Source organism: Leuresthes tenuis, unplaced genomic scaffold (assembly GCF_036924035.1).
Source record: "Leuresthes tenuis unplaced genomic scaffold, fLeuTen1.0.hap1 SCAF_24, whole genome shotgun sequence".
Taxonomy (NCBI): domain Eukaryota; kingdom Metazoa; phylum Chordata; class Actinopteri; order Atheriniformes; family Atherinopsidae; genus Leuresthes; species Leuresthes tenuis.
In genome coordinates, this window is record NW_027325378.1 from 6,628,865 (window position 1) to 6,656,267 (window position 27,403).

At 38.4% G+C, this 27,403-nt stretch overlaps 1 protein-coding gene across 1 annotated transcript; it reads right to left on the bottom strand.

Moving 5' to 3' along the window:
- Positions 1–589: 589 nt before the first annotated feature.
- Positions 590–27,044, bottom strand: cdh10a (cadherin 10, type 2a (T2-cadherin)). The gene is made up of 12 exons (XM_072378837.1): positions 26,729–27,044; positions 21,456–21,791; positions 14,965–15,259; positions 12,637–12,756; positions 11,676–11,843; positions 11,328–11,509; positions 10,262–10,515; positions 9,251–9,387; positions 9,016–9,137; positions 8,358–8,466; positions 7,617–7,868; positions 590–1,805 (listed from the first exon to the last, which is right to left on the bottom strand). The coding sequence occupies exons 2-12, from the start codon at positions 21,660–21,662 to the stop codon at positions 1,315–1,317; spliced, it is 2,337 nt and encodes a 778-aa protein (XP_072234938.1). The 5' UTR covers positions 21,663–21,791; positions 26,729–27,044; the 3' UTR covers positions 590–1,314.
- Positions 27,045–27,403: the final 359 nt, after the last annotated feature.

The window sequence follows — 27,403 nt, forward strand, 5'->3', positions numbered from 1 at the left end:
TATGATTTAATGGAAGGTTAAAATATGGCGTAACTGTAGCTAGGACAGAAATATGGAATACATTCTAGTTTTGGTATTTATCTGCACCTATTAGAAGAATTGAAGTTGGATTTTTTTAAAATGATTTAGAAAATGTTGGCTCTGTTGCTGTTGGCTGTAGTTAAGACAGTGTAGGGACTCATGCTCCTTCTAATGGTACAAAGTGGTATTACAGGAATGTTCGGCCTGAAATGATAAAATGTTCTGTAATGTTTCTCAGTTGCATAGTGCATAAGTGTTTTATTTTCAACGTTATAGTTATTACTCTTTCCAGTTTTGTTGATAGCTGTTATTTGTGTTTGTCATTTCTGGTAATTTGTCAGTGTCAGCCAAAATGCTTATGCTAACAAGGCTTGCATTTCCTGAAACATTATACAAAATTGGCTTTTCTTTTCTTCTTTTCTTTGTATTTTCACTATGCACCACAAAGCAAGGTCTTCTAAACAAAAAAAATGGACAGTTGACTGAAAAAGTCTTTTTTTCTTTCTTTTTTTTTACATTTTATTAAGAAAATAAGTATAAAAATATAAATATAAAACAGTATGACTCAGCATTCAAACAACGTGAAATCAGTGTATGACAGTTTTCTACAACATACACTTTCCAATATATGTTACATCTAAATGATGAAATGAATTCACAGTTTGACAAATAAACTGCACCAACCATTCACATGAACATTGCTTGTCAAACAGTGATAGCAAATAGTATATAGGGTGTCCATCATTAAAAACACTTTTTACATTTACAGTATTTAATGGAGTTGGCTGGAAAAGCCGTTTGACTCCTTCCCCACCCAAACCAAGTCAATACTACCGAACATTGATAGTATACAATACTACTATCGCTCAGGTTTATTACAAAACACATTTTCCACACAATTGTTCACAAAAAGTCCTAAAATGTAAAGGCATCATTACTGATTATGATCAGGGACAGCAAAACTTTGAGATTTATATTGTATCAATGAGAAAAAAAAAAAATAGCTCAGTTCAAGTCTTAGTTTCCATTTCAGCATCTACATGTGAATTGCAGTGATTTTTGTCTCAGTGTCTGTGCTTGTGCGTGTGCACACACGTGTAAATGAGTCAAATAGACAACCAGTTAACTAGCGAGCTAGCTAGCAAAGTAGACAAACAGATAGCTTAATAGATAGGTAGGCAGACAGTCGACTAGCTGGCTCGCTAACCAACTAGACAAGTAGCTGTCTTTCTAGCTAGTTAGATAGACAGACATTAAAAATGAGTTTGAAATAAGAGAGACTAATGGCTTTGTCTAGGTCTCTCTGTCAGGGCTTCTTCCTATGTACATTTCTGCCAATTTTTTGAATTGAGGTCCCCAGTTGCTGAGGTAATCAAAATCCTGGTCCCCCTCAGTGACAGCAGACTCCAGAGAACTGAGAGATTCTGCCAATGAACCACTGCCCTCATAAGCATATGTGGCCAGGGAGTCATAAGGGGGTGCAGTGGGGTCTGAGTCGTTCTCCTGAAGTCTCCCATTTATGAAGTCTCTCACATCCGTGTTATCCTTAATCGGTGACGTCCTCCGAAAGGGAAACAGCATTTCGGGTATGATGTCCCTGCGTAGCTTGTTAGTATCCATCACCTCTGGGTTGCGCAGTGTGCCAATATCAAAGGCCTGAGTGTCCTCCTCTCCTCCCCCTTCATCGTTGTAACTGACAACGTTGTCTCTGACATCCTCTTTGGAGATGATCAGAGGCTCCTTCTTCCTCTGTCTCCTCAGGGCAGCAAACAGCACCACGATCACTGCAAAGACAGTGGGAAACGCAGAGAGGGAAAGCGCAGCATAAGATGTGTGCTTCCTAACATGTGTCATGCATTAGGAAGGGGGAGCAAAGTCGCAGAGGGGAGACACATTTGCTACCAGTGACAAATCCCTAACTCTGCCTTAGGCATTCACCTCCTATTATTAAAGTTTCAGTGAGAAAGCTTTTTGCTTCCATTTTCTCTTGAATGGCACATTCACTTTGTAAAATGCACGGTGGTTGGAGGATCCCTTTTCATAGCCTTTAACAAACATCCTTGTATCTCATCTCAGGGGTAAAAAACAATCACAGATTGTGGAAAGAGCATGTTCAGTCTTCTCAATGTAGATGTGAGTTTTTGAATAAACTCATGATTTTTTGTAAAAGAAGAAACAACCTCTCACTGTTTAGCACAAACAAAAATCCTGCACCAGCTGTAATCCTCTCCCTCTGTTTCCTCTCCTTTTTTTCTGTTCTCACAACAGGCAAATAAACTGTCTACCTGTCTCCAACCTGGGCGTTAATTGCGATGCCTTTAACATGGGTCGAAGACTATTGAAAGGGTTCAGTTACATTTCTAACTGACCATTGTGTGGTTTAAGACAGCATAGATGAGCATAGTGAGGAGGACCAGATATGGTGAGCTGTTCCAGCTCAGTGCCTGCCTATCAGAGTCAAACAGAGGTGAATGAGACAGTCTGTCAGAGGGGATAAAGCACGAAAAGCGTCAGATAATGAGCAGATGTCATGATATTTTGCTCAAGAGGGGAGCATGAAGTTTAACCTTCAGTTCACTTCATAAGTTCGGGGAGATCTGCCCATCGCCAGACACAGAATTGTGTATTTGGAATTAAAAGCAGGCAGATGGAGGAAAAGCTTGTCTTTACTAAATTGCTTGTGTCAGTAGTTTAGTCAGTGAAATAGAACACCAAGCCCCAAAATAATATTGTGGCAGAGAGAAAAAAAAAAGGGTCAGCCAAACACATGAAAGAGGTCAGGGTTTTTTATAAAGAGGAATGAACAGGAGTGCACTCTCATATTCATGAGGGCTGTTTTGTTCATTTACAATTCTTTTTCATTATTGTTTTACCTTCAGTAGCATGCAAGGAATTATAATTTCACAATATTTAGTAAGCCTAAAATGATCCTGTTGAGCATTGTGCTTGGCCAAGCAAGCAGAGATTCAGTGATGGATGAAAGCCATTACTTATTGAAATGCCCTTGACCATTAGCTTGACACGTTCCTGCCTTTTGCTGGGAAAAATGATAGGCACTGTAGCTGTTGCTCCCTGTATGCTATTACATGCTGCATCAGATTCTGAGGAGGGTTGAGTTGCTTTGGCATGTTTGAAAGGTACATGCAGCCCACTTTCTCAGTTAAAATCAAATTCTTAGGATGATTGTAGAGTCGTGTTTTGTGAGGAAGACATAACTCTTACCTACCATACATTAAATTAGACAATATTGCACATCTTTACAGTATCTGATTACTAGGATTCACTTTCCTTTCTGAATACTGGAGCAATTTTGTTGATGTTTTTTAAGTCTAGCTGTGTGATACTCATAAGTAATATTCACTTATTTTGTAATAGGAGTGCTTTTAGTTTGGAGAAGGATAGATCATTCTGATGGGTAACTAATCCATTGCTCAGAATGTGGGGCTACGGAAAAGCAAATTCTTTGCATCTAAAACAACTTAAAGCTAAGAAATTTGCTTTACTTTGTCTCTACTTTATCAAATTAAGAATGTCTGCTATGCATAAATACATTAACAGTTGCTGGTCAACACATCCTGCCAATGATCAACTCAAAACACTGGCATACAATTTCTGGTGAAATACATATACAATAGCTTTATTTAAACTCTCATTGATGAATAGCATCATGACACCAAAACTGTCACTCTAAGCAGTACTGTAAGCTCTAAATCTTTCTCAATACATCAGAATAGAGATGCTGTAATTACTTTAACCTTTGCTGAGTTATCTCTAAGTCGTAAGTAGAAAAACTCTTTCATGTTAATTTTAAATTTTTTTTGCATTGTAATTGTTGTTCTTGGTTGTTATAGTTTTAGCATCCAGGTATTTCACCATTATGTTTTGCCAGATGAGTGATCCAATCTCATAGCATCCAAATAATTTCCAGATGTTAGGTTTGATAGTGCATTGTAAGTATTTTAGAGTTGGTCATCAGACAAGTTTTATTTGTGTCCTCACAAGTGTGCCTTTCTCTGCTAGACCTGAATGGTTCATCCGGCAGATAGACCAGCCGATCTACTGTTGTTCAGACTCTGCTCACTCAGCATGCAGCACTCAAAGTTACCCCATTACTTTGAAGGCTGCATGCCGAGTGAGCATAGTCTGCACAACTAACTGTAATGTTGGGAAGGAAGTTTTGCTCTGACTCAGCAGATCTGCAGTAAAACTTTATTCAACCTGATTTCAATGACACATTCTAATCAACCCACATACCTGCATACTGATGAATTACATCTTTAATGTTAAAAACGGTTTCCACTTCCAGTCAGTTGATCTTAACAGGCCTACAAAATACCCTCTTTGAGTCAGCTACCCATTCTGATTAGCTGTTAGCTTGACTCCCTTATAAGAATTTATCCCCAAATTCTCTGAACTTGGAGTGCTCTAACCACCGTGCACTGTCTATAAAAGACTGGCTGATCATAAGTACTTCACAAACCTCATTTAAAGGAAGGGGGGAAAAAAGAACAAAATATCCCTTTTGATTTCCCACCTGGTTCTTTCTCATGTTGTCTTCACAAAAAAAAAAGAGTGGTGTTATGTTCCCCCTGATTAACCTTGTGGTGAGGCATTTATGTTAATAACTTGATGTGAGGAGTCTAAACGGGTTTTTTTTATTTGAGAAAATGACTGGATTCTCTATGCTTTTATGTCCATCCTCCTTCCTGGCAAATCCGCTGGGTGCAAGTTGATGCAACTTCTGTCAGAAATGTTCTCGGCACAAACAAATCCTCACAGAGAGCTGCTTCTGAAACACAGTTGCACACCTTTTGCAATCAGGTTTTTGAGCTGAAACATGGCAGTAACGTGACGCAGCCGGGACATGACACAGCCAGACTGGGTCAAATTAAAGGGGAAGGATCTAGTGTTTGCATAGCTTCCTGTATCATGTACTTTTTGAAAGTCCCAGCAGCAATTTCTAAATGTAGCCAATAAATTAAAATGCTTAGAGTATATCAAACAGCAATGTTTAGGAAGGTACAGCACATTTTTACATCTTGTTTTGACATGTAGTAAGTGAAACACTAATCAGTGGTCAGTGACCATTTTTAAGCTTAATCAGCCATGACCACCCAATCATTTTCCCATATTGCAGATTTACACATGAGCCCCAGGGCTGTTAATGTCATGTGTATGGTGACATACTGTAACATCACAGCCAGATATATGCTGACATGTCATCAGCTTAGAAATGATTCATCATGAGTTAAGATGAGCACACAAAGCTTTCAATTTCTGCCAGCATATTGGTTGATTTGCACAGAGCAGATACTTGAATATACAGAAAGTGCACTGCGCCTGTTTCAAGATATTAACAGTTGCTAAATTCCCAGATCATTATCTCAAAAGCGAAACATTGTTATCACTCAAACGAAAGCCCCGTCCAACTGCAGTGAAATATGCAAGCGCTTAAAAAAACCATCACCCTGCTGAGCATGTCTAACGTGGAAAAGCCAGGGATGGCACAAATCCAGCCATGAGCCAACAGCTTCTGAACATACAGCAACATTTTCCAGTGAATAAAGATGGAGTCTGTATGGTGTTGAGAATAGCTGTAAAAAAGAAGGAGATCATCCTACATTTACTTGTTATCAAATGAAACACTACAGGCAACCATGGGTTTTAGCTAAAACTGTCGTATGACATGTTTGTTGTTTGTAAAGCTTTTTGAATCATTGATTTGGAAAGTAATCATGTGATTCACTCTCAAGCCACTTGGCATCTGCATTGGGAGATAACACTGTATTATAGTGACATATATTTGTATCTCCATGCTTAATATTGTGTTAATAATTGTTTGGATACACTGAGATGCCAAGCTGCTGTCAGCCAAAGGTGAAACAACTGGTAGAATGACAACATTTTAGGAACATAATTTATTGATTGCAGGGAGATGGGAGTCAGAGCTGTTAACTGATGTCTTGTTTGTAGTGTTAGAATTTATAATGACTGAAATGTACCCCCCCAAAAGAATTTCCCCAGCAGCATGCACTTGAGCAAGCATGTCACTGTGGTCCATGCACCCTGAATTGGCTGTAACATGTAACTTGTGAAAGTAAGACCAGCCTAGAGTGCTATCTTTTCTTCTATTTTTATATGTCATTTGCCCACACCACTTCATAGTAGTGTGAAAATTATTATCATTTTTATTATGATAATGTCTTTTGGCTACCTCTTCCGCCACAACTTGTTTAGTAGATATGTTAATCATTAAAAGAGTGGCGGGTTCTCAGCACAATCGTGACAGTCTTTGTAATGAAAGGGCAGATAACTAAAGATGTGTTCTACTAATATTTGTGTCTGCAAGGTCTGTTTATCTTAAGATGTGCCAGTATATCTGTTCATGTAGAAAAACGAATCACTTTCTTACTCATGTCCCTGATAACTAATTCTCCTATCATAATCTAGCAAGTAACTACATATATATGTTTTTTTTAAAAACTATTTTAGACATTGTAGGACAAAATAGAAGGCACGAAAAGAAAGGACTGATGACTATTCATTATTTATCACCTTTTTTTCCCAGTCAGTGCTAAACCAGAGGCTTACTCACCTAATCACCAGCAACCCAACCCAAAATGTGTTACGTAGCATAGTATTATGTATGGCTCAGCTAGTTCTAAACTTCAAAGTCTTCCTCTTATTCTTCAGAAATATTGAGAATAACACGACAAATCTAGAATTAATACATTACTAGATAGGATGTCATGAAAGAACAAGACTTCTTTAGCGGTTCAGTTACATGTATTACATGTGTTAATTTTTTTAATCTGAAATGGTTGAATAGCCTTGGTTTATAACATTTGAGAAATCAAGGAGATATTATGACATTAATATAATCCCTTTTTCTGGATTAATCATCTTCGAATATTAGCAGCAGTTAAAGGGGACATACCTTAATTTGTTTTTGTGAGTTAAGTTTACAATACAGCATAAACTTAGCAAATTAGTCATATGAAGTGTGAAAAACTTTTTCCTCGTTTTTATTCCAGGACCTTTTTCAGTACAGATACTGAGCAGCAAAAAACAGAAGTATATTTAAGCTGCATTTAATCAAAAATTGTCAATGGGATATATTTCTACAGGGTTATGCTAAGGATTAGATGTTTTTGTTTCAATCAAACAATTGAGATTTAATTTCTAGGATTTACTTTTTCACACCTGCCGCTCACTAAATTCTCTCAGAAGCTCACTCAACAACCACAGTAGCTTTTACCGTTGCTCCCCTATCCTCACTCATTGAAAAATGGCAATGATTATTCATACAGTGTAAATTAAAGATGCCAGAATTTATTAGTTACGGTGAGCTCCTTCTTCCTGTTGTGGAAATGTTGGGGGTCAGGGAAAGGACCTTCCAAAAGTCCCTGGTTGGGAAAAGATGCTGTGGTTGAAATGTTGATGCTACATTTAAGACAGAAACTAAGTGGTTATTGTAAGCAGCAATTTCTTCTGTGGCTGATCAAAGAAATAAACATCACAAGAATGACAACAGTGTTCCGTAATACATGATCAGATGCATGCCCATACACATACTCCTACATGCGGGGACTTACTGAGGAGAATAATGACACACAGTAGTATGGCCACCAGAGCCCCAGTTGTGAGACCATCTGAGAAGGGCAGGACCTCAGGGTTACATGACTGCATGTTTCCACGGCTGTCACAAGCACACACGCGCACAATCAGTGTACTGGTGCTGCTCTGAATGGGGTAGTCGTTGTCTGAGATCACTACAGGCAGGAAGTACATGCTCATCTCACGCCGGCTGAAGCCTCCCCTTCGCGTCAGGATATTGGCAGTGTTATCTGCAGAAAGATACAGATGGACAAAGCTCGCGATGTGATGGTTCACTTAGCTGAAAGATCTTATATGACAGAATTCCAATCTTTGCTCTATTGTGGAAGATGGCTGAGAACTTTGCGGGACCATTTGCAGTTATTGAACAATCTAAATAGTGGTTAAAACAAGTACTAACTGCATTGTTAATTTCACATGTTGCAAATTAAAGCATATGTTATGGATGATATATAGATGCCCTCTTTAGAAAAATTGACATTCTGTTTCTTAAAAACAGTTTTTTATATATATGTATATATTTTAAATTAAGCAACTATTTTTTTTTTCTGTCTCAATCAAGTCTCTATTGTCAACTGCAGTTCCAAAGATGCTTTTACTTTTTACCTCAAACCATTTCTAAAAGCAAGACTATGAATTGGAATGAATTGGATTTGATTGAACTGTATCTTATTGAACTTGCTTCTCTGTGAAGTTTCAGATCTTGTGTCAGGTCTTACCTTCCTTGTCAACAATGGTGAAATTTGGGTTGGTGGCACTTATACTAAAGACAAACTTGTGTCCAACAAGCGGTTCATCTGTGTCAACAGCACTTATTGTCTGAATCAGCTGCAAAGAAACACAACAAATTGTGAGGATAAAAGCATGAGAAAACAATCAAATGCTTGTCATTTGTTTCTTTCTGAGTTGGAGAGTGTGTAAAGCATGTGATGTGAAATTGAACTGATCTTCTATTAGTCAGGCTAATTGGATAATTAGACCATATTTGAAATTGCTTTGCATTTTATAGCTCAACATTATAAATGGATTTAAGATGCTAAAAAAAACGTATTACACTCTGCTTGGTGTGTGTTCTCAAAACTTTGCCTTGTAGCATTTCATCCAGACAACATCATCCTGCAGATATATTAGTCATTTAAATGCAATATATATCTATGAAGATAATTACTGTGTAAAGCTGTATATCTATAAAACTGCAGTCACACTGTCATGTCTTCTATTGTGATTCTAACCCATCAACATAATGCATGACAGACTAAGTCAATACTAATTGCAAATGTGTGATTTAGTTAAACAGTTTGTTGTCATTAAATCTGACTGTATGTGTATATTGTTGATCGTTTAACACATTATTATGGGACTGTGAATTTCATGCACCTGTCCAGCTTTGACGTTTTCACAGACAAATGTGTCGTAGGACATGGCAAACTCAGGGGCATTGTCATTGACATCCAACACCTTCATGAAGACAGGCACCCGGGTTGTCTGACGGGGATTATCTAAAACAAGTAAATGCATAGTTGAAATTACCATAGAGAGAAAGACTTTGGTCAACAATACCTTATATGTCCACTAAAAACATAACTTTGAAAAATAGATACAAAGTAATTACTTATTTCAGTGGCCACCACAGAGATGTTGTGCCATTTGGACATTTCTCTATCCAGTGCCTTCAAAGTTGTGATTGTACCATTCACAGAATCAATGTTAAACAGCCTCTCAAGATCTGTGTGTCGGTCAATTGAGTATCTGCAAGAATAACACAGGTTAACATTAATACCTTCATATGCAAAACAATGCAAAACAATTTTTGTTTTTTTCTGCACAGATTTGTTTTCATAGGTAAAAGGAGAGAAACGAGTGCATCTGTTTATGCACAGTACAGCCCCCATTGTTCCCAAAAGAAATGTATTCCATCTATTCTTCTCCACTGTCAAAAAGATGCTGCGTCTTTCCTTGAGCCTGCTCATTTGTCATAGTCGCCTCTTGCGTTCAGCTGAAATTTGAATATGCAATATAAAACAGCATGTGGCACGGACTGAGAGTGGCACATTTCTGTCGGGGATGGACGGGCACCATATGTGTGGAATGGCGGCTCTGAGCTTTGTGAATCGATACAGCAAATTAGACTCTTTGACTTTGTGCAGAGCCACAGAGGGCTTACATAATTGTGAGAAATAAACAGTGTCTGTATTCACTTCACAGGGCCGCCGCCATCTTCCGCTGGGAAATCACCTGGAGGGACCCATGAATAATATTCTTTTCTTCCCTCTTCCACACTGACACATGGCTGGGCTGATGGATTAGATTAAACTGGGTGGGCACATTTTCATCATCACTCTATAAAATTGATAAGAGGAGACTTTGTATATATCGGTTGCTTGTTTTTGTATTGATTTTATACTAGTTCATTAAAGCTGGGACAACGAGTTTTGAAACACATTACAGGAATAAGCATAACAGGCTCTTGATTGTTGAGGGAATCTTTGCTTTAAAGACTTATTGATTTTGTAAATTTACTTGGGATGAAGTACTTCATCCCAAGTAAATTAAACTCAGTGTGAAAAGGCAGAACTAGCACGATTAAAGGTCTAAAAACATCTTGTTGTATTTCTTAACGTACTTGACTGGCTTGTTTTCAGCATCAGGGTCCCTGGCCGACACCACTCCAACGAAGCTGCCAGCAGCCGTGTCCTCATGCACCTCGATGATGTAAGGGTTCCTGGTGAAGGAAGGGGGCTCATCCACATCCTCTACCGTTACCTTGACCGTGGCGTAGTCTTTGAATTGCAAACCATGGATAAACCTTGCATCTAAGTAGGTGTTTTTCACCTCCACTCTGAACTCGTAGTCCCTCTTACTTTCATAATCCAGGGCCTAGAGATGAAAGAGCATCAGAGGGAAAGCGGTACACTTCTCCATAAAAACAGTCCGCCTCCAGGATTTTGATAAGCAATTTCATTTGTCTGCCTTTATCTTTGTCATTCTTTAAATTCCGAGTTACAAATCCAAGTGAGGAATACTGATCTGAAAGATATTAGGGGAAAACTAAAAAGAGTTCCTTGCAGAAGATTACTTTATATTATTTTATAGGTTTATGGTATCAGATTTTACAGTGCAGTTCATAGTCATATGTTTCTTACATGAATAGCTGTTTTCAGGGGGCATTTGTCTGATCTGAAACTACACTATTCTGTCTTCCTACTTGAAATAAATGTTCTGTGTTATGGTTGGGGTAGAGATTTTATACATTTAAACATAATCAAAGGAAAGTTCAAGTATGATTTGAATTGAAATATGCAAGATGTGTAGATTTAATCTCAACCAGAATTTTCTCAAATTCTTAATATTTAAAGTAAACTGTTAGTTGGAAGGATTAAAGCCAGTAAAGGAAATACAGAAGCAGAAACACACAAGTATTCCAAAGATTTTTCAAATTGTGTTTATTTTTTGTGTTTAAAGGGTGCCATTGTGAAGCTATTGAAGACAGAGGGGCTGTTCATTACTGGTATTTCTAAACATATCTCTTCAAGAAGTGTGATGTCTCATTGCACATCCATTATCAGTCAACTACTTGTTACATGAATGCTAACTAAAGTTGCGTTTGATGCTGAGTGCAGACTACAAAGGATAATGCAGACATTTGAAGCACGCCAAAGGAAACGGTGTAGTGGATGAGGATGGCATACCTTTTTAATTATGATGACTCCTTCTTGAGTAGTTTGATCAGTGATGATATTGAATGTATCATGACCACCGACTATGCTGTATTCCATCTCAGCATTACGGCCCACATCTGGATCATCAGCCTTAATTCGGCCAATGGCTCCACCGATCTCTGTTGACTCCACAGCGGTCACACGGAAGGAATCTAAACATGACAGTGAATGAGCGAGATTAATTTCAACATGCCTACTACTGAGATTGATATAATCATTACTTGTAAGATATTTGTCTTTCACACAGTGGTAACAAATCTTCTTCAGCATCTAAAAGCCTATTACCAATCAAACTTATGGTGATAAATGGCCTCTTACGGTTAGCGAAGCGTGGCGGACTGTCGTTAACATCAGAGAGGGTGATGCTGACTGTTGTGGTCCCTGAAAGCCCACCCATCTGTCCAGCCATGTCTTTAGCCTGGATCACAACTTGGTAGTTTTCTTTCACTTCTCGGTCCATGCCTGGTAGGGCTGTCTTAATGGTGCCTGGAATAAAATAGCATTTCCACTTTAACTGGTTAAAAGAATTCTTCTATTTGGGATATTTATTTAACGTCTCACTGAAAATTAGATAAGATCAAGATTAATTCTGCCTTCATGCCCAACCTTGTCTCCTTGAAAATTGCATTCATATCAACTAATTTAGTTTGCTAGTTAATGTTTTGATAATTGTTGATTGGATAATATTTCATGGCACTGGTCTTAATTTTTTGTATTGCATGCGAGTCGTAGTCCATGATTGGAGTAGATGGTGTGTTAACACTTACAACAAGTACTTTCTTAGTCCTGTGTTTGATAAGGTCTAAGCACATAAAGATAATGTTTTATGTTTCTATATTTTCTTAAATCAAACAAAAACTGTCATTATGACATTTTTTTCAAGAACCTAAACAGGTTCAGATTCCCAAAATTGTACTTTAAAGCTGTATCATGCATGATATAAGATGTTATTCCAAGCTTCTAGAAGTCCAAGCCAAAATGAGTGGGAAGGCCTATGAGTACAGGCCGTGGACTTTTAGACATTTTAGGATAACAAGCATCACAGACAAAGTTAAAAAATAAGAAAATCAAATTTTTCTTGATAGAAATTTGAAATGTAAATATTTTTTCACTTGAAGGAAAACAACACAATTTATCTTATTGATGTGTTCTTTAGATGAAACCATGCTGAGTTAATTACGATTAAAGTCACTCAGAATCAAATAAATTCCTTCTCCATGCAGTGCAAGAGATCTGTTTGCATAACTCTATCCAAGGAATCCTGTGGAGTTTGGCTTACCATTTTCAGAATCCACAGAGAAATAAGGTTGTCCCTGTAGAATGCTATAAACAAGCTTGGCACTGTTCCCATATGTTTGATCATCAGCATCATTGGCAGTTACTGTGACAACAGACGTACCTGCGGAAGAGAAACATGCAAAGCCAAAGTTAATTGACTGTGATACTGAGCCCGAATTATGATCAAGAAACTGAGTCAACATATTTTTGTTTACTTTGAATCTGCATGGGTTGGCTGCAAGCCTCAGAGTGTTTTTCAGCCATGCAACAGACAGCTTTTAAAACCAGCAGTGCTCTGACATTACTTGTGTTTTTAACCAGTAGCCAGTGACTAATCTCTATCTTTCATGTCAAACCTGAGGCTGCTGAAGTAAATCAAATGAGCTGGCCTAAAAAAGCCGAAAATACAAAACAAAAATAATGCTCTTGCAGACTGCTCTTTTTTTTTTTTTACCCTTCAGTGACAGTAGTATATGTTACTGGGCTGTGGTTAATGTGACAGATCAGCCATCTGTCAAAGTCACAAAGTAATGTCAATGCATTGAAAAGTCTTTGTTTCTTACCAAAGGTTAGATTTGAGGTTTAAATTGGAAGTGTATAGTTTTTTATAGACTTTTATTCAAAGTAAAACAAACATTGAGGAGTTATTTTTTGTCATTTCAATATATTTTCTAATTCTTTTAATCAGTACTGCAGTAGACACATACGTCTACGCCTTTTTTGTTATCCGCTTTGAACCGGCAGCTTCTTTTTTTGAAAATGTTTGATCCCTGTATAAAACACCATCACCTTTGAGAGACACCAACACACGTTCATTACACGTAATGCAGTTATACATAATGCAGATGCTATCAAGTGATAGGTGCTTGAAGATGTATCATTTGTGTATGAAAACAGTCAAATTAATAAGCACCCAAGTCTGAAATAGCTCAGTTCCTCTCAGATATCCTGTCATTGGAATCCCTTCCATATTAAGCTTTATCCAGCCAAGCGTTTCAGTGACGCCACATTGCAAATACTGTCCTTGGCATTCAGGAGACCTCTGCCGTATCCTGTTTGGGTCTGACTCTCTCCGTGCATGCCAATGAACCCTTGAACATCTGTCCCACTTAGTCCCAGCACTGATAGTATAAAAGGGGGTTGGTTTTCATGGTTGGCTGACTTGATAAAGCAATGCGCTCAGTTTGAACATGCAAGGCACTTTATTAGTCCAGAGATGAGTAGTAGTGACCCTGACCCACCTCTTTATAGAGTCCAAGCAGCTGGGAAATCTAAGGACACCACTTTATGAATTCCAAATTGAGTATTGTTATTGGTCATATAGGCAATTGGGTTTTGATTTACCCTTGATTGCTCCCATGTATTAATTTGTGGTTGCATAATTGAGGATTGATTTCAACTTGCATGCATTATTTTCATAAGCTTTGTTTATATTCATGCCAACCGATTTATTTATATTCCTTGAATGGAATGAAGTGCAATGAAGCAAATACTTAATTGGAAAGACTATGACAATCTAAACTTTCAATATTTCAACTGCCTATTAAAAATGGCAAATGGCAATACGTCTTATGAATGGCCAATGAGCCTGACCAAACAAATAACAAACATCAACATCATAAAACAGCTTCATGAACTGAAGGCTAGCATTACATTGGACCAGTCTGGCTGATAGCACACTGGTGTGCCTCTTCTGCATTTTAAATCTAAAAGTATTTTACCACTTTCTGTATGTTATTTGTCAGTTATTAAAATACATGAATTATGACTAATGATTTTCCCTGTAAATTTGTGTGGTATTTTTTTTTTAAAATTATCATAAAACTATGTCAGTGTATGAAAAATGTCTAAAGAATGCACTGATGATAGCAAACCACAATATTATTGGACAAAAGAAACATTTCACAGCAACAGCAAAAAAATAAAAAATCAGAAAGGACAACAACAGAAACATAATAAACAAACAAAAAAAACAGTTTTAGAGAATAAAGACGAGTGAAAAATGCAACAAATAACATTTCTATTGAAAACAGCACATTTAAAACACACACACAGAGACACAAAAAAACCCAACAATGTTTCACAAGACTTCTCTTTACGGTGCTTCTTTTCACAATTTGTTCTGTTTTCTAATATTTTTGTTGGCATGTGATGTGCATTTGGCTTTTTTTTGTTTTTCTTCGAATGTTTCACATCTCGTACTCTATATAAAACAGTAAAAAGCATCATGTCTACACATCTGACATGCTAAAACCAGCAAATGATTAGGTTATGCAGTCTGATAAACCAACCAGCTAAGTTTAAAGATAAAACAAAAGCTGTAACTTACCAACTTCAGACATTTCAGGGACACTGGCAAAATAGATTTCCTTCGCAAATTTTGGCGCATTGTCATTGATGTCATGAATTTTTATGTTGAATTCTGTATCAGGCTCCAGCTCTGTGTTACTCCTCCTGTCCAGAACCTTGGCGTGGAGTGTATACATAGCTTTCTCCTCCCTGTCCAGCCTCTTGGTGGCGTGGATATCCCCGGATTTCTCATCAATCAGAAACAGGGTGCCTGCCCCATCTCCAGTCAGGATGTACTTCACGTTGCCATCACCTTTGTCCATGTTAGAGTGCAGCTGAAAGTTAGAGAGACTCATCAAACACAAGAAAATAGAGCATATTGTAAGGCCTATTTAGATTCTATTGTATTGTATTGGGCTTCATCTTCCTCTTAACTATCGTGTACTGACTAAACAAACAGCTCCAGCCCTCAGTCACACATTCATTCTGTGTAACCAATGACAACTCTGGAGAATCATTTAAGAATAAATTATCTTTGAAGATTTGAAATTATCCGAATATTTACAAGCTGAAATTGCCTTTGAACACACGCAATGACAAAGCCTTACCGCAAAAAAAATCAATTCTGCTTACAAAACCAACAGAGGACTACTTCAAAAAGAATTTATTTCAAGAATTATTGGATCCCTGGTTTTGCTTTTATTTGTTTGTTTTGTATCTTTTTCTCTCTATCTCTCCTTCTTTGAATTGCATCTAAAATTGATTTACAGATCTCCACAATTCCACCAAAAGTCTAAATATATAGTATTAGTGAAATAATGATGTAAACCCACGGAGGAAACCGCCTTAGTACGGAAGAGTGCTTTTGCACCCATAGAGTCAAATGTTATATAGTCTATTACTCCAAGTGAAATTAGTGTTAGATTTTTCTTCCAGATTGTGCCTTTGAAAAATGATGAAAACCTGACCTACAGCAACAATTGCTAAAATTAGTCACCTCTGACCTATCCATCACCTTGAAGAGCCTTAAAGTGTCACAGAGGAGTAATGGCGGCATACTGTGACAGACACTTGATTCAAGCTCATTACTACACTGGATCTGTCAGCAGATATATTTAGAGCACTATCTCATGGGTTCACATTTAAAATGACAAGAAGTTAGGGACACAGAATGTACCTTGGTTCCTTATTAATATTAATGCCCGCATGCTGTGAGGGAAGTAATTATTTTCTCTGCATTTGGAAGAACGATGTCAACAGTACAACTTTAGAATCAGAAATGCATTACCAGAGAGGTAGCTATTCTAAGGAAGAATTAAAAAACGGGGACGCACATGGAAATGAGACCCTGTGAAGTTCAAATGAGCACTATACGTGGTATTTGGCACTGCATTTGAAAACACTTTCATGCAGATGTCCTTTATTATGCAAAGTCTACTAAAGAGGGATATAAGTTGGCATGAATGTTCACTATCCATTGTGAGTGAATTTCAATTCCCCCTGAGCTGTGTCCTACTGAACCAAGAATTTAAGGCGTGTTATGGATGTTACGGCTCTTACTGCTATTGACAATGAATGATGGGATCATTTGGCAAGCAGGACAGCATTTATATGAACTTTTGCATTGAAATGGGCTTTATATCTGGGATATATTCAGTTTTTCCATTAAAATTTGTACAATTGTTCCAGGGTCACCTTTTTAGCTACTATTAAACTTATTGTTTATGTAGCACATATTGGCCGTGTAGCGAATCTGGGAAATGCTGCCATTGTCTGTAAGAGGTGAGCTCACCATGCAAGACTGAACTCCTTTGTGGCATAAGAAGAACATATTTTATTACTGCTATTTGGAACTGCTCATACAGACATATGTGCTAACACTGATAATTAGGCCAGTGCCATTTCAGACAATTACTTTTTCTCTCTCTCTCTTTTCTCTAAAGCTTTTGATTGCTTTCTCATCTAGTTTTAATCTGATCATTACCATATTTCCCAATCTCGGCTGTTAATCCTGTAAAAGGACCCTGAGAATCAAAACCAACAAACAAGAAGCCATCAAAGGGGGCTATACCTATGCAGTCAAGCTGCATGCAAGATAATAGGGATTTTACACTCTTTACAGAAACTAGTTTTTTACATATTCACCTTAGTGTTGATAGAAGCCTGCAGCCTTTACCTCATGCACCAATTATTGGATGTCTACATATCATTGCCTCTTTAACAATATGGGTAAAAACAAATCTCCCCTGGTCATATAGATTTGTGACTGAGTGGTGGAGCAAATGAGGAACGATTGTGCATGAGTAAACAATGTTAGTAGAAGAGTCGATGCAGTCTAAAAATTATGTTGTTTTTTTTCTTAGTGAGTGAGGCCCTCTCCTGGGATATTTAACATAAAGTATTAAAGTTTAATGCAAATTAAAATGTAGAGATCGAGATGCTGTTCATTGACATGTTCCAGAGGTGATTTTGTTGTGTTAAACTCTATTTAGGATGTGGCATGAGTAGAGAATAAGTATTACAGCTTTGACAAAAAAAAAAAGGAAAAAAGTAATTGATACATTTGAGAAAGTGTGGCATAAAGTGTTTCCACACAGCCCTTACAAAATCAAATGTTAGCACCACCACAGTATATTTACAGAGGCTCTTCTTTCAAGACCTTGCAGCACAAACACAGCCTTTTCAAGGCCTTACAACAGAAGCACAGAAGAGAGCCTTGATGAGTTAAATCGCCTTGCACAAACACTGAGGAATTGTCAGTAAGCAGCAAAATCATTGGCAATTCTTGTCAGGTCTCTGGTAGGCATTGCTTGGTGCTGCGAAGAGGAGATAGCGAAATAGAGTGCAGAACGGATACAGAATAATTACTCTTTCTCCCCTCTCCTTGCCTCTTTTAAGACGTAGGCTGCATTTCTTTACAACTGGAGCACTGTACTATAATGTGAAATGTGCAGGTTAAAGTTTCAGCTTACAGTATCTCTAATGTGCTTTATATTTTCCATTACTTACACAAAATTTATGCAGAGACATATCGAACAAGGCCTTGCAAATTCCCAAGGCTTTTCATTGTCCAAATATTAGCACAACAAAGTCAGCTACCTTGAATATTTTAATTTAGGGCAACACATTTTGTTTACAAGGCACAGCACAATGCAGTGTACCAAGAATTTAATAGGATTTAGTTCACTTCAAACACACCACTCCAGTGCTCCTGAATCCAAAGTTTGCGGTCGTATTGCTCAGCATTGCAAGTGTTCACACTTCACAGCCCTGCTTAAGAAGTAGGGCACCACAGCTGCAGACAGTGAGTGCTCACACTCACTAATGGGCCCGTGAAAGTCAGTTAGAATGAGATTTGGGGATTTTTACAATAATTCTGTTCACTTTTATAGAACATGCGTGAGTCACAAGATGTGTTTTTGTTTTCAATAATGTAGGCAGTTGCTCCTGAGCCCATTAAGTGCTCAAAATATTAGAAACTTTCTTGCTAATTATTTGTCTCCATCATTTTGCAAAGTATCAGTCAGCAGTGTTCAGTATGCTAAGCCTCAGAGCAGCATGTCCTTTGAACACGGTGATAAGCATATGAGCTGCAGTTATTAGAGAGCAGTAAATGCACTGCTTTTTTCTGTCAGGCAAAAAGGCTTTACAAGAGTGTGACTGTTCTTTACATCAAATTCCATTGCCGTAATCAAGAAATAAACCTCAAATGACAGTTAGTGAGTGCATGTGGGCTGATTGGAGAGCTTTGATTCAATGTAAAATAAACAAGGTTTCCAACAGTGCACTGTAAAAGGCCATTAAGTGATCTTTTTGTGAAAGACCATCAAGGCTATGATGGCTTTGTGCTGGGTATGAGTCTTTTTCCATCTTCTGTTTTCTTTCTATCTTTCTTTCATGCTGCCTGCCCTCCTTTTGTTCTTCTGTTCAATCTTTTTTTTTCTCCTTACTTCAGTGTTGTTTATGAATATGTAATTAAACAATTTATGTAATGTATCATTCATATTAACATCATATAATTGCTGTTTAATTCTGGGTTCAGAGAACACTTGGCAGTGTTGCATGAAATACCACTGAAAATAATCATCATGCAAACACAGATAATCATTTCACAGCTCAGCTTATTGATTGGTTGACTTATTGTTTCAGGTCTACTTGTTTTCTATCAAGACATCGCTCTAAGTTCCCACAGAAGTACCATCGAAGTGGTTTTTGCTTCCCTTTTTTGCCATATTTACTGTCAAATGGAGGCTAATGAGACCATCCCCATCCTGAAAACAGTCTGATGTGATTGCTCAGCCATGAATGCCTGAATAGGTCCTTCCCACTTATTTTTTTCTAATAATTGTCTAACATCGGTATTGGCCAATATTTAGCTTGTTGACAGCCACTGGCCTGTCAACTGGCCTGTCAGCAAATAGAAAAATGACAACCAATGGATGTTGGTTAAAATTACTTTTAAAAAGTACTTGCCAACCGATTTGGTGAAACATCGGTCTATCACCATTACAAGCAAATTTCATCCAGTCAAATCAGTCACTGAACCAGAGCTGTCATTGACCTTAGCTGCTAAGGACTCTAACTTATATATATTGTCAAGCCTGACAAGATTAATACTGTGTGATTGCAGTTCATGGATAGAAGGAGAGATCCAATGGAATTGGAATACATGACTATTAAGAATACCATGAGCCCAACATACATACAAATTCTATTGAGTCTGTTACATCTATTATAAGACATCTCATATATCAACACTTAATTTCTATTTTTCATCTCATGCTGACACTTAACTTGCTTTTTATACACAAATTTATCCTTCAACTTGTTCTATCTTTCTCTTTGTCACCACCTCAGACACCATCACTGATGCTAAAACTCCAAAATTAAACTGCTAAAATTTATGATGCGCCGCGCCACAGCTTCTTCTGTAAAGCAAAACAGCAGCACGTGCCTGTCCTATTTTCCCCCCACCAGTAATTCATTACTGCCTCATGTTTTTCTGACAGTTTAATAGTGAATGATATTGGACACAGGAAGCATGTGGAGTTGGTGAATATGATTGCTGTCATGCCAAAGAAGTTGGGTGCCAAGAAGCATCAAAGAGTCGAGAAAAAAAGACCCATCTCACCAGTCACTGACGTGTCACCACATGGCCCCATTTATACTTAGCACTTGCTTTGCTGCTTCATCACATAACGCAAGAGGTGAATTTCACTGGCCTTTTTGATTGATATTTTTTTCTTCTCCATCTCTCACTTTTCCATTTATTGTTTGCTGTTCCTTTTTCTTCAACCACATCAGGATGATGGTTTTTGAGAAAGAAGTTGTCATATTCCCTTACTCAACCTAACACGAGGCACTTGTTTACTCCAGAGAATGAGGTGTGTGATGAAAGCGAGCTTCCTCTGAGAAAATTGGCTGTCGACAGTCACCTCATTTCCCTTCGAGTTGATAACGGTAGCGTTCCACATCACACCTGTCTTTACAGTGCTAGCCCGGGTGAGCTGACAGGAACCTCTCTGATCTGGGCTGAGTTGCATTGCACCCAATCTCTCTAAGAGAAGAGTATGTTACAGGAACTTTAGTTTTTAAATTTGGTCTCAAAAACACCCCCTTGTTCTGACTGTGATTTGGTATAGGTCATGTAAACCTGTCATGGCATTTGTGGTTTTACCCTCAAAATCCTACCTGCGTGGGACATCTCTTTAAACGAACTACTACGAATTCAGGGAAATATATGTTTCTACCTCCTAAATGTTCAGTCTGGAGGACATTATCAAAGCTTTGGAAAGAGGAAAAACCTGAGACAGGACCTAAGTGATGCATCTGGACCTTCAGTCAATTCATCTACTGTTCACTGAAGCCTCATCAGAAATGGTCTCCATGGAAGGGTGCCTGTCAAGAAGCCATTCTTATGAAAGGGAATCAGGGAGAAAAGGCTGAGGCATGCTAAATGACACAAGAAGTGGACTGAAAATCAGCAGCAACAGGTCTTATGGAGGGATGAATCCTCCCCAGAGCCCGGACCTCAACATTATTGAAGCAGTGTGGGATCATCTGACAGAGAACGGAACAAAAGGCAGCCCACATCCAAAGAGGAGCTTTGGGATGTCCTTCAAGAAGCCTGGAGAACTGTTCCTGAAAGCTTGTCTATGAGGGTCCAGACTGACTTTCCTTTTGACTTTCAAGCTCCTTAAATAAAAAAAAGCTTTGTATAATTCTATATTGTTTCAATAAATCTGTTGAATCTGTTTCCCGTTTTCTATGCAATATATAAATGAGGGGTGGTCCAAGACATTTGTACAAAATTTTAATAATACATTTTTCCTGTGGATTAAGAGAACTTGAGAAAGCAGATGAGACAGCAATTGTTTGTAACCATGTGTATCTGATAGCTCTTGTTGACTGCGTCCGTAATGGCCAGATTTCCGGCAGTCTATCCATCTCCTGCCAGTGACATCAAATACTCCTTCAACAAGTTAAACCCTCCATAATTACTTCTGCAGACATTGTGTTTAAGCAACTTACCTTGCCGACATATTGATGGTCATTCCCTGTGTACTCCTCAAGCAGAAAGAATTGATTCCACATCCATCCACGTTTGGAACGCTGAAGAACCTTCCCATCACTCTCTGGCATCCCAAACAGATTCCCAATATTCGCAGGCATGAAAGGAAGGGCATCGCTGGGCCACAGGGAAGAGAGCGTCAGAAGGAGCAGGACCTGATTGGTCATGGTACCCAATCAGATCGGAAATGTCCGGAATGGCGTCTGAATTATGGTGATAAGCTTCTGAGAGGTTGAACACTGGAAGGTGGTGTCATCACAAGAGACATTGTAGTCCTTTATAAATATCCTTTAGATCTGTGTGAAGAGAGGACATAACTACTGTTAAGAGGGGCATCATGATACTTCATGTATCTCTTAAAATCCTAGTGTGGTTGAAAAAACACTTAAATAGCATGCAGATTACAACGGGGCTATGCTTGTATACATGGAAGCTTTGGGCAAATATACTGTATGCTGTGTCGCTCTTGGTTTGTGTTTTATGAGGGAATACTTTCCACACCCATTTTGAATTGGAAGATGGGCGTAACAGTCCTTCATTTGATGGCAAGAGCTTGCCTAAGAAAATTAATTCCAAAGTTAGATTGAAATGTATTCTTTCATAAAGCAAAAAAAAAATTAAAGCCAACTATCCAAAGTAATCTAGAAGGCTGTTTAGGTATAATGTATGTTTCTTATTTTGAAATATAATAAAGGATATAAAACAAATGCTCTGAAAACATTCTGAATGTAGTGAATGTCCAGCTCTAATTAACTTCAATCACTTGTGTCTTGTTTTGTATTAAAATAGCATTGTGTTTTGTCTTTGGTGCTTCCTTTTTTTTTCTTTTCTAAGAGGCGATTATCTATCTACAACCTTTTTATTCGCTGTCATACCTAACTTTTACTTTTATTACTGAGTTTGTCATCAATGCATATAATTTGGAGTTATTTATCACAAGGTAGCTGGTATATGTTCTACTGCAAATGTCCACTTTTTACAGGCCAGTCATTTGTTTTAGTACACGTGCATAATCAGAGTGAGCAGCACTTCACTAATTATTAGTTGCATTAGGCCACGGATGTGCTTCAAAGCCACTGAGCATGTTTGAATAGCTTAATACATGTGTCTGTGGGAGCAGAGTGCTTCTGACATGAGGAAGAGACACTACCCAAACACTCTCCTTACAAACACAGTTGTTATTTTTATGTCCTGCTTCACACTCTGGCACAGTGTGCAGCTATAGAACAACCTCCACTTACATGTGGAAACAGATTGTATTTCTAAAGGGAGTTTTTTTTTCCCTTCAACACCCCTTTTCACACTTCTTTTTTAGCTGCAGTTAAATCTTGCATCCATTACAGATAGGTAATTTCATTGAATTTCTGAGATGAGCTATTTTGTGATATCGGCAATCTTCTTCCAATACTTCACCAGGGCTGTGTCCCCAGCAGGACTGGCCCTGATAGGTAATTTTGGTGTGCATGCATAATTTATGGTCTTTTGGAAGTTAATCCTAATAAATCTTTTCTCTCTTTTTAAAAGAACCCATTGAGTAGGTTTCCCGTATAAAGGCTAGAGTACGAGAGTTATCCTGACAAGCATTGGCTGTTTACCTCAGGGAATGCTGTAATAAAGGCACACGTGAGTCAGTTCCTGTGCTTTTGTTCAGAGCTTTTAAATAAAGTCTGTGTCAGTGGAGTAAGTCGCATGAACAAAGGCTCTGCTACAGTCTATGAACAAATTGGTATTATTGTTCAACTGATGGAAGCAAAGTGCCAAATATAAATGAATGTAATCCTTTGAATAGAAAAACATGTAGCTAATGAGATCTTGGTGTAGAACATGACTCATTCCATTTATTTTTTGTAACTCAGGCAGTTAAACTTAATTCAGTATGTTCAGTCAGCAGTATTTTACAAATAACACTCATGATCGGGACAATCTTAAGATAGTTTTGTATAAATATCAGGATGATGGAATACGTCTTAACGCCAAAGCAGTGGCAGCATGTTGGAGTCCCCCCGAACCTTCCAAGAATCGATGACATTATTGAACCCTGGCTGTGTGCAAAGAGTAAATTAAGCAAAATATAAACCATGTTTTACATCAGTGATTAGTGCAATGTTTTTCTTGCTTATTTTCTTGTATGAAATGTGACATAAGTGTGACACATGCATTACCGAAATCAGGAAGCGCCGCCTTGCAATTAATCTGTTCTGATGCCTGTGATTGCATTTTCTAATTATCATTCCAGCCTGTCCTTGAGTCTTAATAGCATTCTGGATATTAATCTTTGATGGGGTGCGCTTATTAAGCATTAGGCCAATGTTTCTTCGCAGGATTCTTCCAAACACTCCATTAAAGGATGAATGAGCACACTGAACTCATGCCAGATCCTATAGACTCTAGCTGAATTATCTCAATTTATTCAGGCTATTAAATAGTGGCATGTATTAAAAAAAAGTTGTGTATGATTAGATTAACTTGTAGGCAACGTATATGGCTTGGCATTAAAACCCAAGGATATGATGGAACCAAATTGTTAAATTTGCTTTTAAGGGTTGTCCAGAGGTGTTATTCTTAATCTTGGCAAAGACGCAATCTGAGTGGCAACAGCTCTTCTGTGCTCCATTTCTCTAATCTGCAAATTATACATTCTTGTTTTGCTGAATAAGAATATCTTTGATCAGATATGAACGAGCTGCTCATCAGAATATGCTTCTAAGAAAAGCACAGCCTTGCACATTTGTCTGTATGAATTTTCATGCACATGCATCCTAAAACTGAACATGCAAGCTTCCCTAAAACCCAAAACTGAGCTGTGCAACTAAGCACTTTTGTGGATTCTCCGAATTTAGGAAGAGAACAATTATTGGCACAAAAGAAGTCTGGCTGGACCACCTTTGGAGGTCTAACAAGCATTGTAAATTGACAATGCTACACAGGGGAGACAGCTATAAATTGACTTTGGAAATAAACTGACTTTTGGTTCTTTATGTTTCTGAAAACTTTAGCTCTTTAACTGCCAGTGTAATTAATACATTTGGTGATGCTTTATCATGTTTTGATAAAAGTAATCAACTCCACGGAGAAAGATTTTGGTGTGATCTAATATATAAAAATAAAAGCACCTTAAAAGAATCCAAGCTCTTACTGGTTATTCATGTAGAGAAGCATTTACTTCTGTACGTATTTAATTATACTGCATGTAATCATAAAAGTACAGTCAGTATATTAACAGGTACATTCATTCACAGATGCAGTGTTACATAAAGGTTCAACGACATAATTAACCATCCTCCTACTTCTCACACAAATATCGACCCAGTTAGAAACTGCTGGCTTTCAAACCCAATTCAAATTCTAGTATTTGGTCTTGGGGTCAAAGAATTCCAGAAGTTGGGAAGGATGGGACATGAAGGTGATGAAGTCACCGGGCTGGTGTCAGGATTACTGTTGGTCGTCTTTTTATTATTAGTTGGTCCAGTTTATGGCTGGTCAATGCAATATTTTTGAAATGACAAATAGAAGAGAGAATAAAAGGGAAAAAAAACTAAATTAAACTACCTGAGGTGTTATTTGATTGGCAGTTTGAGTGGCTCCAGTGATTGCTTGCTGGTATTGACAGATCTGTACGGACAGGGTATAAATCTAGCATGAGGGGCGTTGATGCATTAAGACGCAGCACCTGATCAAGCATCCACTTGGTGGAGCCCTAGACCTTCATAAGTCGGCCTATGGTGGCTGCAGTCTTTGGCAAACCTCAGCAAGCTTTACTCATGTTTTAAAATCCTCAAAGCAATTTAGTGATACAGTGCACACTTGCCTGTTGGAAAGCTACTGAGGGTTGGAGGAACTTTCTTCTTAAGGGTATGTTGATGGTGACAGGGTGACATATAATGACATATAATAAAAAGACACACAGTTTGTGTTTTTATGCCTGTAGGTAGGTGTATGCATTTCAGCAGCATAACAATGAAGTCTGTCCAGAAATTGGACGAAAAGGAAAAGACTCTGGCAGAAGACATGAAAATACTGTAATGCAATTCAAACAAACTAAAATATGTTGCTTTTCACACACTGTTTTCTTTCGTCTCTATTTCCTCACTTTTATATTTTTCAAACAGATATTCATGTGTAAACCTTTAAACCTACTCTGCTGGTGCTCATGAGAGCCAATTTGGCTATGTGGGAGAACAGATTTCCACCTCATTTAGTTTTAAAGCTGAAAGGTCACTCCACATCAGACAATAATTCAAGAAGCCTGTTAATGGCTAATTTGTACTAAACAATAATGGCGTTGCATTGATGACCTGGAGTGTGCCACTAAACCCCGATATATCACTTTGGCGCCTGTAGAGCTGCCTGTGAGGGAGGCAGCTCGCAGAGGACTAGGCGGGCGAGAAAAAGCAAGAAATGGGGAGTCGAGGCTGGATTAAGTCCGTACATACACTACAACACTGTTGGCTGCTCCGGATGCTCGAACACCATGATAAACACCTTGAAGCGTTTTTAGAGATATGAATGGTACAACGCCTCTCCATCAAATCTGCCCATAGCACGCCTCAAAAACGATTCACAGCCTCTCAGCAGACGGCCACATACACACAAAGCTTGGTTTAGAGGCTCGGAAATATGCTCACACTCAAATGCCCACACTTGCAGAAAGTCATATATACTGCACATGTGCACCTAAACAGGTGTGTGCGCCCGCCATACACTTGTGCATGCACATCAGCCTTTGGAGGTAACATTGGCGCACAGGATTTTAGCAGCTGGATGGGGCAGAAGTGACAAAGTTAATACAAGTCTACAGTTTGATCCTAAGCAAGAGCACCCACCTTAAAGTTACATTTATTCTGTCAGACAGGTGTCATAAAATTAGAATTAAATTAATTTCATGAGAGTTGGGTTTATTAAGCATTATTAAGGAGTATTAAGTTGAATTTGTTAAAAGTCAGATGACTGAAACCCTCTGAAGTACTGCTATGTGGAGTTTCTGTCCATATCGAGCACACCCTACATACACAGAAACCATAAAATTTAAGCATAAATTGAATCGTTTTCTAATTCAATCGACACAGCTGTTTTTTAGCTTCTTTTAAGTTGCAACACTCATTTTTATGAGAGATCATCACTGCTCCATTCGCGTGGCTTTGTCACAGTGCAAGGAGCAGATCATCTCCAGGAGTCTTGAGGCAGTAAAAAAATAAAAATTCATCCTGAAACATTAATCAGAAAAAGCCCTTACCTTTGGTTTTCACAGCTTAGCATCCATCTGTGTCACTGAGTGCACAGTACTGTGTTCCTACTCCTTTGCAGTGCTTAGCGGCGGAGAATTGGACTCCTCACGGTTGTGCTTACATTCCAGGACTGACAACAGCACAGCTGGTGCGAATCTGTATGGGACTGTGTGTGTGTGAGGATGGGAGAGAGTCTCACGCTTGTTTCCCTCCCTCGCACTGTTTCTCCTCCCTGCTCTCTTGCTTTTCTCCCCTTTCCTCCTCTGCACTTTCTTTCTCTCGTCTCCTCTCACTCCCTCCGTGTCTCTTTTCCTCTGTCTCCTCCTCCTTCTCTGCCCCCTCCTCTCTGTCTTTCTCTAGCAGTGTATCACTTCTGGCGGTGGATGTCACCGAGGCTGAAGCTGAGGCGACTCTGCCCCTGATTGGCTGCCATTCAGACGTTACAGATAAAGAAAAGAGGGGGAGAAGAGGGAGGAGAAGACGTGGGGAAGGGAGAAAATAGTGCCCTTACATCCCAGTGTGCATCAGTTGAGTGTGGAATAGAGAAACAGGGGAGGTTAGAGGCTGAAGAAGCGGGTGGACTCTGTGAATGCACTCTGAAAGTAACTGCTCTGATGGATCGACTGTACGGTGTTTGATGTCTAAAGCAATCGGCCCCATCTAATCTTCTTTCAATGACAGCA